Source organism: Bombus pascuorum, chromosome 8 (assembly GCF_905332965.1).
Source record: "Bombus pascuorum chromosome 8, iyBomPasc1.1, whole genome shotgun sequence".
In the NCBI taxonomy this organism is placed as follows: domain Eukaryota; kingdom Metazoa; phylum Arthropoda; class Insecta; order Hymenoptera; family Apidae; genus Bombus; species Bombus pascuorum.
This window is the reverse complement of record NC_083495.1, coordinates 15,962,931-15,977,672: the sequence shown is the minus strand read 5'-3', so window position 1 is coordinate 15,977,672 and position 14,742 is coordinate 15,962,931. Positions and strand designations below refer to the sequence as shown.

At 30.6% G+C, this 14,742-nt stretch overlaps 1 protein-coding gene and 1 non-coding gene across 3 annotated transcripts in view; one reads left to right on the top strand and one right to left on the bottom strand.

Annotated features, from left to right (window-relative positions):
* Positions 1-3,294: 3,294 nt before the first annotated feature.
* Trnav-aac (transfer RNA valine (anticodon AAC)) lies at positions 3,295-3,367 on the bottom strand. The gene has a single exon. It is a non-coding gene; the product is annotated as a tRNA-Val (tRNA).
* Positions 3,368-6,528: 3,161 nt separating this feature from the next.
* LOC132909873 (prosaposin) overlaps positions 6,529-14,742 on the top strand; it is a 296,649-nt gene continuing 288,435 nt past the window's right edge. Inside the window, exons 1-14 of one of the 2 annotated variants that reach the window (XM_060965036.1) lie at positions 6,531-6,820; positions 7,477-7,582; positions 7,925-8,288; positions 8,373-8,678; positions 8,754-8,942; positions 9,031-9,150; positions 9,244-9,618; positions 9,711-9,845; positions 9,915-10,079; positions 10,156-10,375; positions 10,939-11,250; positions 11,338-11,477; positions 11,549-11,779; positions 12,077-12,596. In XM_060965036.1, the coding sequence (XP_060821019.1) occupies positions 6,784-6,820; positions 7,477-7,582; positions 7,925-8,288; positions 8,373-8,678; positions 8,754-8,942; positions 9,031-9,150; positions 9,244-9,618; positions 9,711-9,845; positions 9,915-10,079; positions 10,156-10,375; positions 10,939-11,250; positions 11,338-11,477; positions 11,549-11,779; positions 12,077-12,166 (2,790 nt within the window). In that variant the 5' untranslated portion in view covers positions 6,531-6,783 and the 3' untranslated portion in view covers positions 12,167-12,596. Of the gene's footprint in view, positions 6,821-7,476; positions 7,583-7,924; positions 8,289-8,372; positions 8,679-8,753; positions 8,943-9,030; positions 9,151-9,243; positions 9,619-9,710; positions 9,846-9,914; positions 10,080-10,155; positions 10,376-10,938; positions 11,251-11,337; positions 11,478-11,548; positions 11,780-12,076; positions 12,597-14,742 lie in introns of those variants that run through there. The other variant, XM_060965037.1, reaches the window with a different exon arrangement.

The window sequence follows — 14,742 nt, the reverse complement described above, 5'->3', positions numbered from 1 at the left end:
ATATTGAAATTCAAGCAGTGATTTGTTTAATTCTCTTATTAACACTATAAGGAAGGATATTTTTACACATTACGCGTATTCGTATATGTAAGTTTGCGCCTTAGAATTTCCTCTAAGTGCACAAACATCCGTAGTTTGCTAATCGAGTTTCGTTGAAACCTTCAACTTAACAAGACTCTATGTTCGTCGTTATTGCGATCTCTCGCGTTAAAAGAAACGTTAGATCGCGGGAAAATCGCACGCATGTTTTGACTGCCGGCATCAAATCGCGACAATGGCAGATTCCGTGCTGACAAATGAGCGTCCCGCCACGGGACGCGATCCACGCACGAGACATATGGCCCTATAAAAAAAAAAGCGGCAGAGATACAAGAGATGGCCTGCAGTAACCATCCAGTCGATCCGATATTAATGGAGACCAAACACCGCACATTCTGTGTCGCCGCTGTCCCCGTTGTGTGTACACATTGGTGCGCCATTATGTCCCTGTTATAATGTGTACACACACCCCCTTTTGATACAATAGAATGATCTATGATCGTGCCAAACATGGATCGCCAAGTCAATTTTTCGCCCTTCTGCTATCTTTTCTTTTTTTTTTTTTTTTTCTATTCGTGTACCAGCTCGTTCCGAGCTTTTCTTACTCCTATTTAGGAAAAAATTGATTCTTTTTTCATTTTTCTTTCATCGTTGTTACGTTAGATTTTTGTAAAAGAAAATAGTTTTCGATTTTTCAATTAAATAGGTTGCTTCTTGTTCGAGGAGCATTTGAATCGTTATTTGTGGTACAATGTTTAAAAAAATTATAAATATCGGAATAATAGTGTATATTACCGTGATTTTCTAAAAAAAAAAAAAAAAAAAAAAAAAATTACTCAACTCGAAAAACAAATAAAGAAATTCCTTAAAATTGCAGAACACAACTACTAATTAGAGAATCGCGTCAAATCGATGAAAAATATCGAACAGCCACTAGAATTTTTATCACCTATACGTCTACATTCTAGATATTATATCGATAACTTTTATTTCGCTAGTCAAAAATATCGGATGGTTCTTCAAAGATCATAAAGGTTCTAATCTTGCGTAGATCGCACCACGTTCTAATCTGACTTAGATTACACCACGCCCATGAGAAATCTCTTCCATAGAAACTTAATATTAATCAAACACTCGAGGCAGAAAATGAATATTTCTTCTCGGATCTTTTTAATGATTACGACACGCTTAAATTAGCCGAAATCGAGTCGACGGAACGATTTACGCTTCACGGTCGGAATCGAGTAATTCCGGCTTTCCTGAGCGTGCAAACAATAAAATTGGATTTAGCAACCCTCGTGGCACGTACGTGGCGTGCGACTCGAAGGGTGAGTTTTCGGAAGGTGGACAAGCACGCCGGTTCCGGGGGGCTGTTGCGAGATCAAAGACGCCCTCCGGCCAATTCCGTAGTTTCCACGTGACATATTAGTTAGAAATTGACGGTGACAGCCTCCAGCAACGACGTGCCTGGTAAACTTTGATCATTTCACCTGTGGGACTTGTTTCGTGAATATTATTATCGCGATAGGCTCGTATTCGCAACACGTCATTACATTGCCACGTTCCACGGTAATATGGGAAGAACAAGATATCGTCTTATTGTTATTGACACGACGATCGTGTTTCCAAAGATGGCTACAATTCGTCCGTTTGCTCTGTTACGACGCGTAACGCGAAAATTCGACGATAGATCGCTGATATCTTTAATAAATCAGTATCGGCGAATTCCTTTCCCTGTTATTTCAGTTCGAACTTTTATCGACGAAGAAGCTAATCGTTTGACAGCACTCGTGGACGAGTTTTGAGAAAATTGTGAAGAAAAATCTTGCTTTTGTCTCGTTGCAACTAATAATTATAATTATTACCATATATATATTTATCAGTTTCGAATGTGTAAATATGTCGTTAGTTGTACTTCAATTGCAATCGTGGTTCGTTCGCTTTGGTTCAATAGGTTAAATGAAAAATAAAATGGATAGGTAGAATACATATAACAATACGTTATAATTGTACAACTATGTTGATGAAGTTTGTTCTAGTATTCCTTGTACTACACGACATCACTTTATGTACTTTGTAAATTATAGAAGAAACAATAAAAAAAGATGTACTAAAATGTCACGGTGAATTATATGATTGATACATGCCTTTTATGAGGGAAGAGTACTCCACTTGGTAAAATGTACAGTAAAGAACGATGAACAGCTAGTTGAATCTGCTTAGCAACTGACTATTAAGTCGGTAGCAGTATTTGATATAAACTTATAAGAAGTGAAATTAAGTCAATAGCGTTCCATGGAAACAGTATTACTGAACTTGTTACTGCGAATTAACATATTTTATACGATCAGCGACATCTATGATAAAAGGAATATATTAAATTAATACTTACAGCAAGTAAATGAGATATTCTTAAATAAAGTTATTTCTTAATGTTATAGAATATCATATTGAAGACAATCCTAGACAGAGGGAAAATTATAATCTACGATACTATATTAAATAAATCTATGTAACATCTAATACATTATTATATCAGTTACAATATTATCAACTACACAGAATAAGATTACGACACATCTAGCGGAGAAAAGCGGAACTGGGTACGATCACTCTTATACCAGGTTGGATGGACAATATTGCGAGTGACGAGGATATGGTACATGGCGATATGACACATTTACAAATAAATTATTGTATATGTATCGAACAAGTGGAATTTATTTAAAAATTTATTTGGTAGAAATTGCAGGCATGGATATATAAGAATTTTTAACACAGATACCTAAAAATGTTTCTATATTTTGTATTATTGCAAGGTACGTAAACGTTCGTAGAAATATTTAAGAATAGATTGCTAAAATCATTTTTTTTTTTTTTTTAAATAGTTTATTTAGCCAATATTTGATTTTTTGTACATTTTTGAGATTCACAATAAACAATGAATTGAGTATAGTGTGTTTAGGCAAAAGTACCGATACGCGTCGGTACGACGTAGCCATGGTCTAATATGTGTCGTGGATTTTCGGTTTTTGCGTTTATTTTTTTGTTTTTTTGGGTTTAAGTCGCATTGGTGCGTGATTTTTGTGTATTCTTGTGTGTGTTGTATTTTGTCCTGAAACTTGGCCGCAAAACAGGACTCCTCGGTGTATTACTTTTATGCGTATTGCTAAAATCATAGATATACGTCTATGACTAAAATATTGTGATCTATTTTCTTACTATAGGAAATATTGATTGAAAAAAAAAAAGAAATGTTTCCGCCCGGGATCGAACCGAGGACCTTCCGCGTGTTAGGCGGATGTGATAACCACTACACCACGGAAACAATTGAAAGTTAGTTCTTTCATAAATTACTTAATCTTACTTTTAAACTTAAAATTTAAAAGAAACAAATATGATATTTAATATTATATTACGTAATATGCATAATTCTTAAAATACGCAAAAAGATTCAATTTTAATAATAAAAAGCCAAAATCTATAAGAATTATTTAGAACATCGATTGTATCTTGTGAAGAATGAAAGTGAGATGCTCCTCCTATACTTTTGTGTATACATATACAGGATGTCCAGCGATAAGTGGAGTTTGTAATACTATAAAAGTGTATACTATTTAACCTTGCTTACGAGACATAACAAACTTTATATTCTGCAATTTGTTATTTGATTACCTACACAGGAGATGTTCAGAATTACTATAGCTTATACTTCAAGGTATGTAGGCGCTTTGTCATTGATCTTCCTCTTCAATAATTCCTGGTATTACTCGAAGTTTCTAAAAATTATATTCAATTCTCTAATGCATTCTGTAAACACTCGTTTAAATGCTTATCTCAACCGGTATTCCGCATACAACGGATTTCAGGTATGTTCACAAGTAGAAATAACACATGTAAATTTAAATTCGGAACTTCTACAGTTCCTGCTACAATTTACTTGAAAATTGTTTATTAAAAGATCGTCAAACTAGCTGACTAATATAATTTACATGTGATATTTAATTATCTCATAATATTTCCTATAATAGAATATTTAATCGTGTGTTCAAAAAATTAATATAACCTACATCTGTTACACTAGCATAAGAAAACGCCTAATCGAAGGATTTTCAATTATCCCAACTCATACGTTATATTAAGCTCATATTTATTGTCAACTTATCACTTAAATGTCAATTTGGACATCTATCGAAATAGTTAGATTTACAGAACTCAAAATGTCCTATATATCGAGAACAAGGTCAAATAGAAACTATCATTGATAATGACATAATTAAGAAAATACATCTTTTTAAAATTATTAATCATAATTACAATTTATAGTTACTAATCATTGACCGATTTATTTAATTGCATCGATAACAGTAGCATGGTCAGGTATATTGGCCTATAGATATTGGCCTTTAATTGCGAATAGTCATCGATTCCATCAAATCACGTGATATTAAATGAAACTACAAAATGAAAACAATGTAAATTCAATTTGTGCTATATTTGTAGTCTTGAATTAAAGAGATAGGGACAATGGATTAACTTTTTAACGAAATTATATAATTTTTATTTTTTTAGAAATGTCTCTTTACATATGGTTTTATCACAGGAAGTTTTTAAAACCTTTCGAGATAGCGATGCGTTAAGACGACACTACTGTTTAGAGTCTTTTTACATATTCGTATCACGCTCTATCTACAGCAAATTGATATCCTTCGACTCTTAAACACGATTGAACTTTGACATTCTGATTTGTAATTAGAGTACTTTCTTGATTGTCTGAAAATTCGAAAATAAAATGCCTTATACAAAATTGACCGCTTTCGCTTGAAGCGCCTGATTCTATGTTTGACACTGTATCGACGATAATAATAACGATGTTCGCTATATCGGACTTGCGTATTGCTGTTAAAACAAACGATGACTTAATATACATCGAATATAGATGATTCGATTTGTTCATCTCGCAATAGACTACTGATTTTCGCGAATTAAGTACACGAAAGCATGAAGCATACTTATGCGTGACATAGATGTGGCATATGCTATGGCAAAACCATTACAATGGTTAATAATAAACGTTCATATGATATTACCATATCAGTGAACATTATTTTTCAACACCAATGACTGTCACTGCCATGGCATAGTGTGAACCGATAATACGAACATAAGAACTTTAATGTTGTAATATAATTCACTTTTATCTTCGGTTGAATTGCTTTTTTGCTTTAACGGAAACTTACGAAATGAACCTAAAAATAGTTGTATAAATTTGGAAATATAATGAGTTTCGTAATTTCGAAGTAGTGACTGTTTAATAATTAAAATATTGATAACGTATCAATATAACCAATTAATAGATAGTAATGTAATAATATTTCATATCTACTACATATTTGAATATTTAATATTTATATTTAATTAGAGATATTAATAATCACAATATTAAGGTGATAAGATAAATTAATTAAAATTTGCGCGAAATATTTAATTAAACTTATGGTCCTTCTTATGATTATTATGATATACAATAAAAGAAGCGACTGCGAATGTATCTACATATGCACATCGAACATACGTACAGTGATTCACCAAAGTATTCGGACACTTGCCGCAGAAAATTTGTTATAAATGTACATATGTATTATATCCATTGTATTTTTGAAACTTTTTGAAATTTCGTTAGTACTGTAGTAAGACACAATTATTGTGATTTATAATAGTAAAATTTGAAATCAATCCAAAGATATATATGTATATATAAAAGTTACAAGACACTCGTTGCATACACTTAATGAAAAATTTTTATAGCTCGTGCAATTGAAAAACAAATAAATAAGAGATTGAAAAGCAAAATCGTGATTTTGTGTACATTGGCATTGTTTCGCCACAAAGGAATATCAAATCCGTGATCGATCAAAATGTCGGTACTTTATCTAGAATTCGTTTACGTATCCGTTATCGACGTATGCTATACATACATCATACATAATTGCAAGTTGATATAACCATTTTTTTATATATCGTAGGAAACGATTCTCTTGTTTTAATCCATTTTATCTTTCTACTATGAAATAAATTATACTAATCGTTAAATAATTGCTGATTTTTATCTAAGAATCAATAATATTCTGATAGCACAATCAAAACGACGTTTATTCTCATACCATACACTTTTTATATACATACCGACAGATGACACCACGAACGCCGTCCGCTTCAGTTAAAATCAATTCAACTATTAATTAGCGAGGAAACATAGTTACCCTGATCGTTTGATTGAGAAATGGTCATGCATAATTTTATTTTCAATTCGACGAAATTTTTGAAGATGTCTCACATTTTAAGAATGCAACAGCATAAACTATCAAGTTCCTTGTATGCAATGAGTAAGAAAGGAGATTCATATCACGTGATGGAAACCGTGGCTCTAGATACAAAGTTCTTATTGGCTGTTTAGCGACACGGAAAGAGTGGGAGAGAGAATACTCATCAGTCAAAGAATGCGTAGCTGCGTATCTTTATACCTATAAGCGCTAGAAACAGTCACTTGACAGCAGCGCTTGGTGTCCGACCATTGAACAATTTGTCGATATTTTCTGCAACTACGTTGTTACAAAGGTAATTGCACGTCACCGCTGAACATTATCGTGGATAAGAAAGCAACAAAGAAGTAACGCGATTAAATCGGGAACTTTTCTTACTAGTACCCTTGTCGCAAACAAATTGGAAAGTTACAGAGCAAAGATGAAGATTTTGATCGCGCTTTGCGCGATCCTTGCTGGTAAGCATCTCGATTATTCTGCATTTAATTTGTTCATTTCCTTTGTTCAACTGCACCGTAATTGAACGTTAAATTTTTTTTCCTGCATTATATTTTTATTTGTTTTACCTTTTCGAAACGTACTTTTTACGTCTTAATTGTTGAAGTCTTTTCGAAAACACGCAATATTATTAATGTACCTTGGAACCATAATGTTATGATTATTTTGTAAAGGCACAGCTTATTACATATTTAATATTTACCATTTGAGAAATAGCATTAATTTGGTTTCTCTGTTACATCCTATAATCGCATTATTATTACGCACAAAAGACAGAGTTTGCTTATTCAGATGAATGAGATGAGTCAGTACTTAACAATTACTGAGGAATAGTTTATGATTAACAAGAATCTTCCATGTATTTTTAACCTGCTAAATATATATACTTTTTAGATATGTTGTTCCAGATAAAGATGTTGAATATATTGTTTTTATATTTATTGTTAAAATAATATAACATGGGAAACAAAAGTTTAATTTCTTTACTTAATTCATTCCCATAGACATATTGTGAATATTATAAATGTTTTGTATAATAATATAACATTAAAAATAAATAAATATAATATTTGGATATACATTTTATTGTGTTCAATAATTATCATATCTATTTTAGTATCTACAGCAAGGGTAGTTATTAATGCTGAGGGTCCAGCAAATCTTTACCTTTTGGGTCAACAGGAATGTACATGGGGACCTTCATACTGGTGCGAAAATATCAAGTGCGTTCAATAAAATATAGTAAAATAAGGAATATAAAATATCGTCACTAATAATACTATTATATTATCATAGATATTTTTATAAGAAAAATATCCATTGCACGTTATTTTAGATCGCATGATAAATTTTGCAGTAGTACATACTTTATTAGTTCTGATATTATATATTTTGCTTTATCTCACTTTACAAGTTTATAGCTATCATTATTTTTGTGTATGTGTGTATAGTTGTGTTCTGTATTTGAAACAATGAAAACTTTCATATTCATAAAATTTTGCATTAAATATATCATCATTAAAAATTAAAATAGTACTAAAACATTTTATTTTATATAAATGTAGAACTGCAGCAGGTTGTAATGCAACTGCACATTGTATCAAAACGATATGGAAGGATATGAAAGTACCAAAGGATAATGATAGTGTATGTAATGTTTGTATGGACATGGTTCGGCAAGCTCGTGACCAACTAGAGAGCAATCAAACCCAAGAGGATTTAAAAACTGTTTTTGAAGGAAGTTGTAGGCTTATTCGCCTAAATGTTATTGTGAAAGAATGTATAACAATTGTAGATCAATTTATCCCAGAGCTTATTGAAACATTAGCGTCTGAGATGAATCCATCTATTGTTTGTTCTGTTGCGGGACTTTGTAATTCTGCTCGTATAGACAAATTGTTAATGGAATATGGACAACTTGAATCTAAGGTAATTAATAATGCAAACTATTTCCCTATATTAAATATTTATACTAAAAGATATCCTTATTGTTTTAAATATGTTATATTTTAGACTAAGGAAGTAAAATCTCGATCTTTGGAAAAAGACGAATATGAACCTGATGAATGTTCAAAATGTTACACAGTAGCAGCTCATATGGAACATAAACTAAATAATACTCCTCGTGATAAAGTGTTACAACAAATGCTTAATGTGTGTGCAGAACTTGGTACTTACTCAGATGCTTGTTCAGCTACGATCTTAACTTACTTTGACCCAATATATGCTCAATTGCAAGAAAGTTTCAATGCTCAAAATGTTTGTCATTTATCTGGTCAGTGTAGTGGTAAATTCCACAAACACGAAGATGCTGATAAAGTGAGTTTAGAAAGTAATATAATGTAATGACTTTGAGATATTATGATTAAGTTACTTATGAAAATTGTATTTTAGACTTTGAAAGTAGAAATTAGACCACTTTCAAGTGTGGGTATGGTTGATGTAAATGACGACCTGCCATGCAAATTGTGTGAACAACTAGTAGGACATTTAAGAGATCTTTTAGTAGCTAATACTACAGAAGCAGAATTTAAAGAAGTTCTGAAAGGATTATGTAAACAAACCAAATCATTTTCTACTGAGGTAAGTATTGCAATATTTATCAATTGTAGAAATATTCTAAAGAATATCTCAAATTATTAATCACATATCTTTATATCTTTTATTTAAGTGTCTGGCTATAATTGATGAATATTATCCAGAAATATATGAATATCTTACAAAAGGTTTAAATTCTAATATTGTTTGTCAAATGGGTGGAATATGTCCTACCCCAGACAAAGCATTGAAGGTTTATATCTTTTTTTTTTTAAATTATACACATGCTTATAACATAACTGCTATTTCCGAATTGTCATTAATGAAAATATTTTATATTATGTAGAATGAGCCAATTTGGCCTTTAGTACCTAAATCTGCAGCTGCAATAGGAACACGTATTTTCCAAAATGCAAATAAGGCCATGGAAGCTGATAATAGTGAACATCTGAGTAAATCAGAAGTTGAAGCAATGCAATTGCCTATTGAAAGATTGGTACCGTTCTATCAATTACAGGGTCTTTCAGACACTAAGAATATAGAAAATGATAGTAACGAACAACTGAGTAAATCAGAAGTTGAAGCAATGCAATTGCCTATTGAAAGAACAGTACCATTCCCTGTATCAGGTTTATTAGACACTAAAGGGACAGAAACATGTGCGTTATGCGAATATATATTACATTTTATACAAGAAGCTATAACGAATCCTACCACAGAGGTAATAATTACGATAATATTTTACATAACGCGGTATTGATAAAAAAATATGTAAAATTATATCAAGATGATGCTATTAATTATTATTTTCAGGACAAAGTAAAGGAGGCATTAGGAAAAGTATGTAAAAAATTACCTGAATCTATAGAAAATCAATGTACACAGTTTGTCGATCTTTATGGAGATGCTATTGTAGCTATTTTGGTTCAAGAAATTGATCCATCTCAAGTTAGTGTAGGAGTTTATCGTGTATTGATTATTTAATAAATGCAGTGTATCATAAAGTATTAATTACAGATATGTCCAATGTTACACCTGTGTCCAGATGCAAAGTTGATGGCATTGTGGCACAGTGTTCCAACAAAATATATACTTGAAGAGAAAAAGAGCAAACCTAGTTGTCCACTATGTTTACTTGCTGTGTCACAAATTTATGAAGTTATAAAAGATAATAAGACCGAGGTTACAAGCAAACTGCATTTATATGTTTTAACATATTTAAAGATATAATATCATTAAATACATCCTAATATTACAGGCAAACATACAAGTTCAACTGGATAAGCTATGTAATCATTTGCCACAGAGTTTGGTCGAAGAATGTACAGATTTAGTTAAAGGTTATAGTAAAGAACTTATAGAGTTATTGCTGGCTGATTTAACACCTCAAGAAGTATGTGTTTATATTAAATTGTGCGATGTTTCAAAAAATTCTGGTCCAAGAGATGATTTTATTACGGATAAAAATGGTGAAATTTGTATGTATATACATATATTTATTGAGTGCTTTGCATGAAAATTTCTTATAAGTTATCCCTTTGAACTTTTCTATTTTTTTCTAATCTCCTTTTCAGAAATTCTCTATTATCTTAAGTACTATGTTAAGTATTATCTTAAGTATTTGAAATGTGTTTCAAAGACAGTTGTAGATAGGAACCAATTTGAAGTTTCTTTTCTGTTTTCTTTATTTAGTTTCTTTTCTTCTCCCGGGCATTTTTCTATTGAAGCAAACTGCATAATTTTAGCAATGTGTTTATCCTTATGATTGCAGAAATATGAAATGTGGTTTTCTATTTAGTCATTCATTGTCATCACTTGTTTCTGGTCTTCCTAATTTGGCTGTTGATACTCGCAAATCATAGATAAATTCTAACACGCTCTCCCGAACTCTCTTGTGAGTTAAACCTGCAATTTAAAAATGTCGAGTGTGACTCGACATAAGAGTGTCTGTGAACGCTCGACAAAGGAGTTCAAAGAGTTAATAAAAATACAATATCTATAAAATTCCTGGGGTATTTCAAAAATATATTTCATGTTTCAGTAACCAATGAAATACCTAATTCTCCAGCAAGTACTGAAGTATCAGAAAGTACACAAGGGCCATATTGTGTAATCTGTGAATTCGCTATGCATTATATTGACAAGGTACTTAGTAATGAAAAGGAAAGAAGTAAAGTTGAAAAGGCAGTACATGGAGTATGTAATCATCTTCCAAAGTCTGTTTCTCAAGAATGTAACCAATTTGTTAGTAAATACGCTTCTGCTGTAATTGATATCCTCACAAAAGATGTCAAACCAAAGGAAGTTTGCACTATGCTTGGACTTTGTTCATTATACATGCAAGAAATCAAAGGTGGCTAAGAAATATTTAGAATATTAATCACTTATTAAAATATTAGTTTTAACGTATGTTTGTAACGGATATTTATCGTGTTAATAGCTTCTGTAACAGAATGCGCTTTGTGCAAATCTATTATATCAGTGATAGATGAAATTTTGGATGTACAAGATGTTGATAACAGCATTACGAAAGTGTTGTCTAAAGTATGTAAACATTTACCGGCAGACAAAGAACATAAGGTAATTTGATTAGATCTTTTATCAACTTGTTTAAAAGTTTTTGTAAAATAATAACATTTATTCATTTTTAGTGCAATACGATTATTAATGCCTATGGGCAAAGCATAATAAATATTGTCAAGAAGCGCGAAAATATTTACAAAATATGTAGTAAAATAGGTCTTTGTGCACCTAATGATTATTCAATAGTATCTTTGGAAAATTCGCGAATTAAACGATCGTACGAAAAAAATCGTATAAAGCACTGTACATGGGGTCCCGTCTACTGGTGTTCTACTAATGAAACAGCTCGCGAATGTAAGGTAAGTAAACGTGATTAAACTCGATACATATTAGAAATTTTATGTCGTCAGTTTCATTGCATTGTTCCATATATAATACAAATGGGTAGCAATTTAGTACAAAATGCTATACAATATATGTATAGTATACTATGTCGTAGTAAAGCATTTAAAACTATCTTATGCATCTCGTAATATCTTAGGTAGAATTTTCGCTGTCACACGCGTGTGTTAGTGCGAAGCAATTCATTGAAATTATATATGATAATTATATATACATATATGATATAATAAATATTTTCGTGTTTCTTTTTTAAGGCTGTTGAACATTGCAAAGAAAACGTATGGAAGGCCGATTTCGCTCCTCCTAAACAAATCACTTTGAGCGAGACAGAACCTAATGTTTAAATTTGAAATGAAAAATAAATTGAACTATTCTCTGATTTTTACATTTTAAGATGTTTAATTGTAACAATATTATGTTTCTTTACGATATTACATTGATGATAGTAGAAATTTAATGATAATTATTAGCGTTACATAACATTGTGATGGTACGATTAAAATCTTCCAAAACAATGTCCAATTAAAATTTATGCGTAATGTAGAAAATTTAGTAATAAATTTATAAATAAGCTTTTCACACTATCACAAGTATATTGTCTTTCAACAATGTTAAGTTCATATTTTATAACAGTTGTATGTAAACTATAATCTTGAAAATATAACTATGATTTCAAGTGTATACAGACCGTAATTGTCAATATACATATTATTATTATTACAAATCCATTGCATTAATGTCAACTGTGATAATAAAACAAAGTTAAAATAGTAATTGTTTATTTCTTGTTATAAGATTACTGCTGCATTTATTAATCTATTTAAGTATTACTATGTCCTTTGGGGGATATATGATTTTTAAAATCTTACTACAACTAAGAAAGTAATGGTAACTATTATTTTAAGTAGGTAATGTAATCAGAAATTTAATCAGATTAATTCATATTTAAGGGTATATTACGATTAGATGCATTGATATTGAAGCCAATTACTATGATTTCATGTATTTTTGACTGGCTGTGAAATACATCAAGTGCACTTCTATAAATAATCTATACAAAAAATTTATAAGTAATGAATATCAATCATTTATCACAAAAAATTATGCAGTATGTTACGTTATTAATTGCCGTTGTTTATAATAAAGACATGTCATTCAAGATATAAGATACAAGAAATATAACTATTATAAAGCATTTCTTCTCTGCATTTTACATTTTTTGAACAATTTCTAGATTTACTTCATTTTAGAAATATTTCAAGAAATATTTTCTGTTTAAATTTGTGAAAACATTGTTTTTATCATTACGTTAGCCAATATGTAATATAAATATGATTCGATTAATACATAATATAATTTTTTCGATTATTTAAAAAAATGTAGACTTTCAGAACTATGTATATTCTATAGTATCGATAATTCATGATGTCGTTGGTTATTCATTCGATTTTAATCGATATGTTTTGGTTTAAAATAATTCATTCAAATCGATTATATTTATGTAACGTACTTTTGGCCAGTGTAATGACCAAGATTTCAAAACGTGTTTCGAAAGAAATATTTCGTGTAATATTGTACCATTATAACGTCAAACGAATGTAGTAATAAGTTATAGTTTAGTGCTTTTAATTTAACTGTAAGTGAGATTAATTGTTTGGATATAATTTAACGTGTCCTTGCTAATCTTCTAATAGTGAGGTGAAATAACGCGAGAAGTATGTGTCACAATGAGAGGAGGCGACCTTTCTTATTGTCGGTGAGTCATTTCTTTTATTTTTTTGATCACTAAAATAGTTTTCTGCAAATTACAATTACATTTTCTTTATTTAATACCCATTATACGTATAAGGAACTTTTTATTTTAATTTACCGTAGATATCTATATCTACAAAGAATGTTCTGGTCAGAAGAAAATACTTGAAAGATATGTATTACAATAAGATACAGGCAGGATGTACATATTACTAAAATCATATGTTTTTTAATACATTAATGGTTATGTTGTTAGTCTTTTACAAAAAGTATTAACTTATCTATATCAAAAGATCATCAGTTTGTGAGGTATTTGAGTTTTAATACTGAAAAGGAACATTATTAGTCAATGTTGTAACATTTGAAACAGTTGGAACTGAAACTAAATATAAAAGTAAAAGACAGTTGCGATTATAGCCAAGTAGTTCATATTATTTGCAATCTACTTTATAATTGTACTATGGCTATTAACTACAATCCTGGACAGAATGTTTTTAAGCAAACGCGATAATACGAAAATTTTTATTGACAATTTTAAATCAGATTAGTTAGTGATACAGTTGGTAATTATATATCGAATAATAAAGTTGGCGCTCCTTTTTACAGTTGAGGTATAGTACATAGTTATTCACCAAACAATTTACATAGTTTCATTAATTTTAATTTCAATCGCTAATAACGTGGTAATATTATTCTCAAGAACTAGAACGATCCTCTACATCGATAACAATGCTTTTCAATTTTCTTATCAGAAGAGAGAATTGCTTATGGTAGATACGTATTATAAGTTATCGAATGTTCATCCTACGATTTATCGGTAAAAAGATTCGATAGTAAAGATCATTGAGTAAAGTACAGTAGACAATGTAGTTATCCAGCGATACTCGCGTGTGTATCAGCAATGTATTCATGCACCTACTGCATTGTTGTAGCCATAGATGGCGCTGCAATTCATTTCATAATGCACTTTGTACCTTACAACAGGTATCATCAATTTTTTCTAGTTTTTCTAACTCTGCTCCTTTTTTGCATTACAAATTTAATAGCAAACATTGCACACAAATAACCTTATCAAATTACCAATAAAAATCGCCGACTCTTTAATTCATATACGTATACATATATACGTTTTTCATTGGTAATAAAAACTCCAATAAATATAACTGCA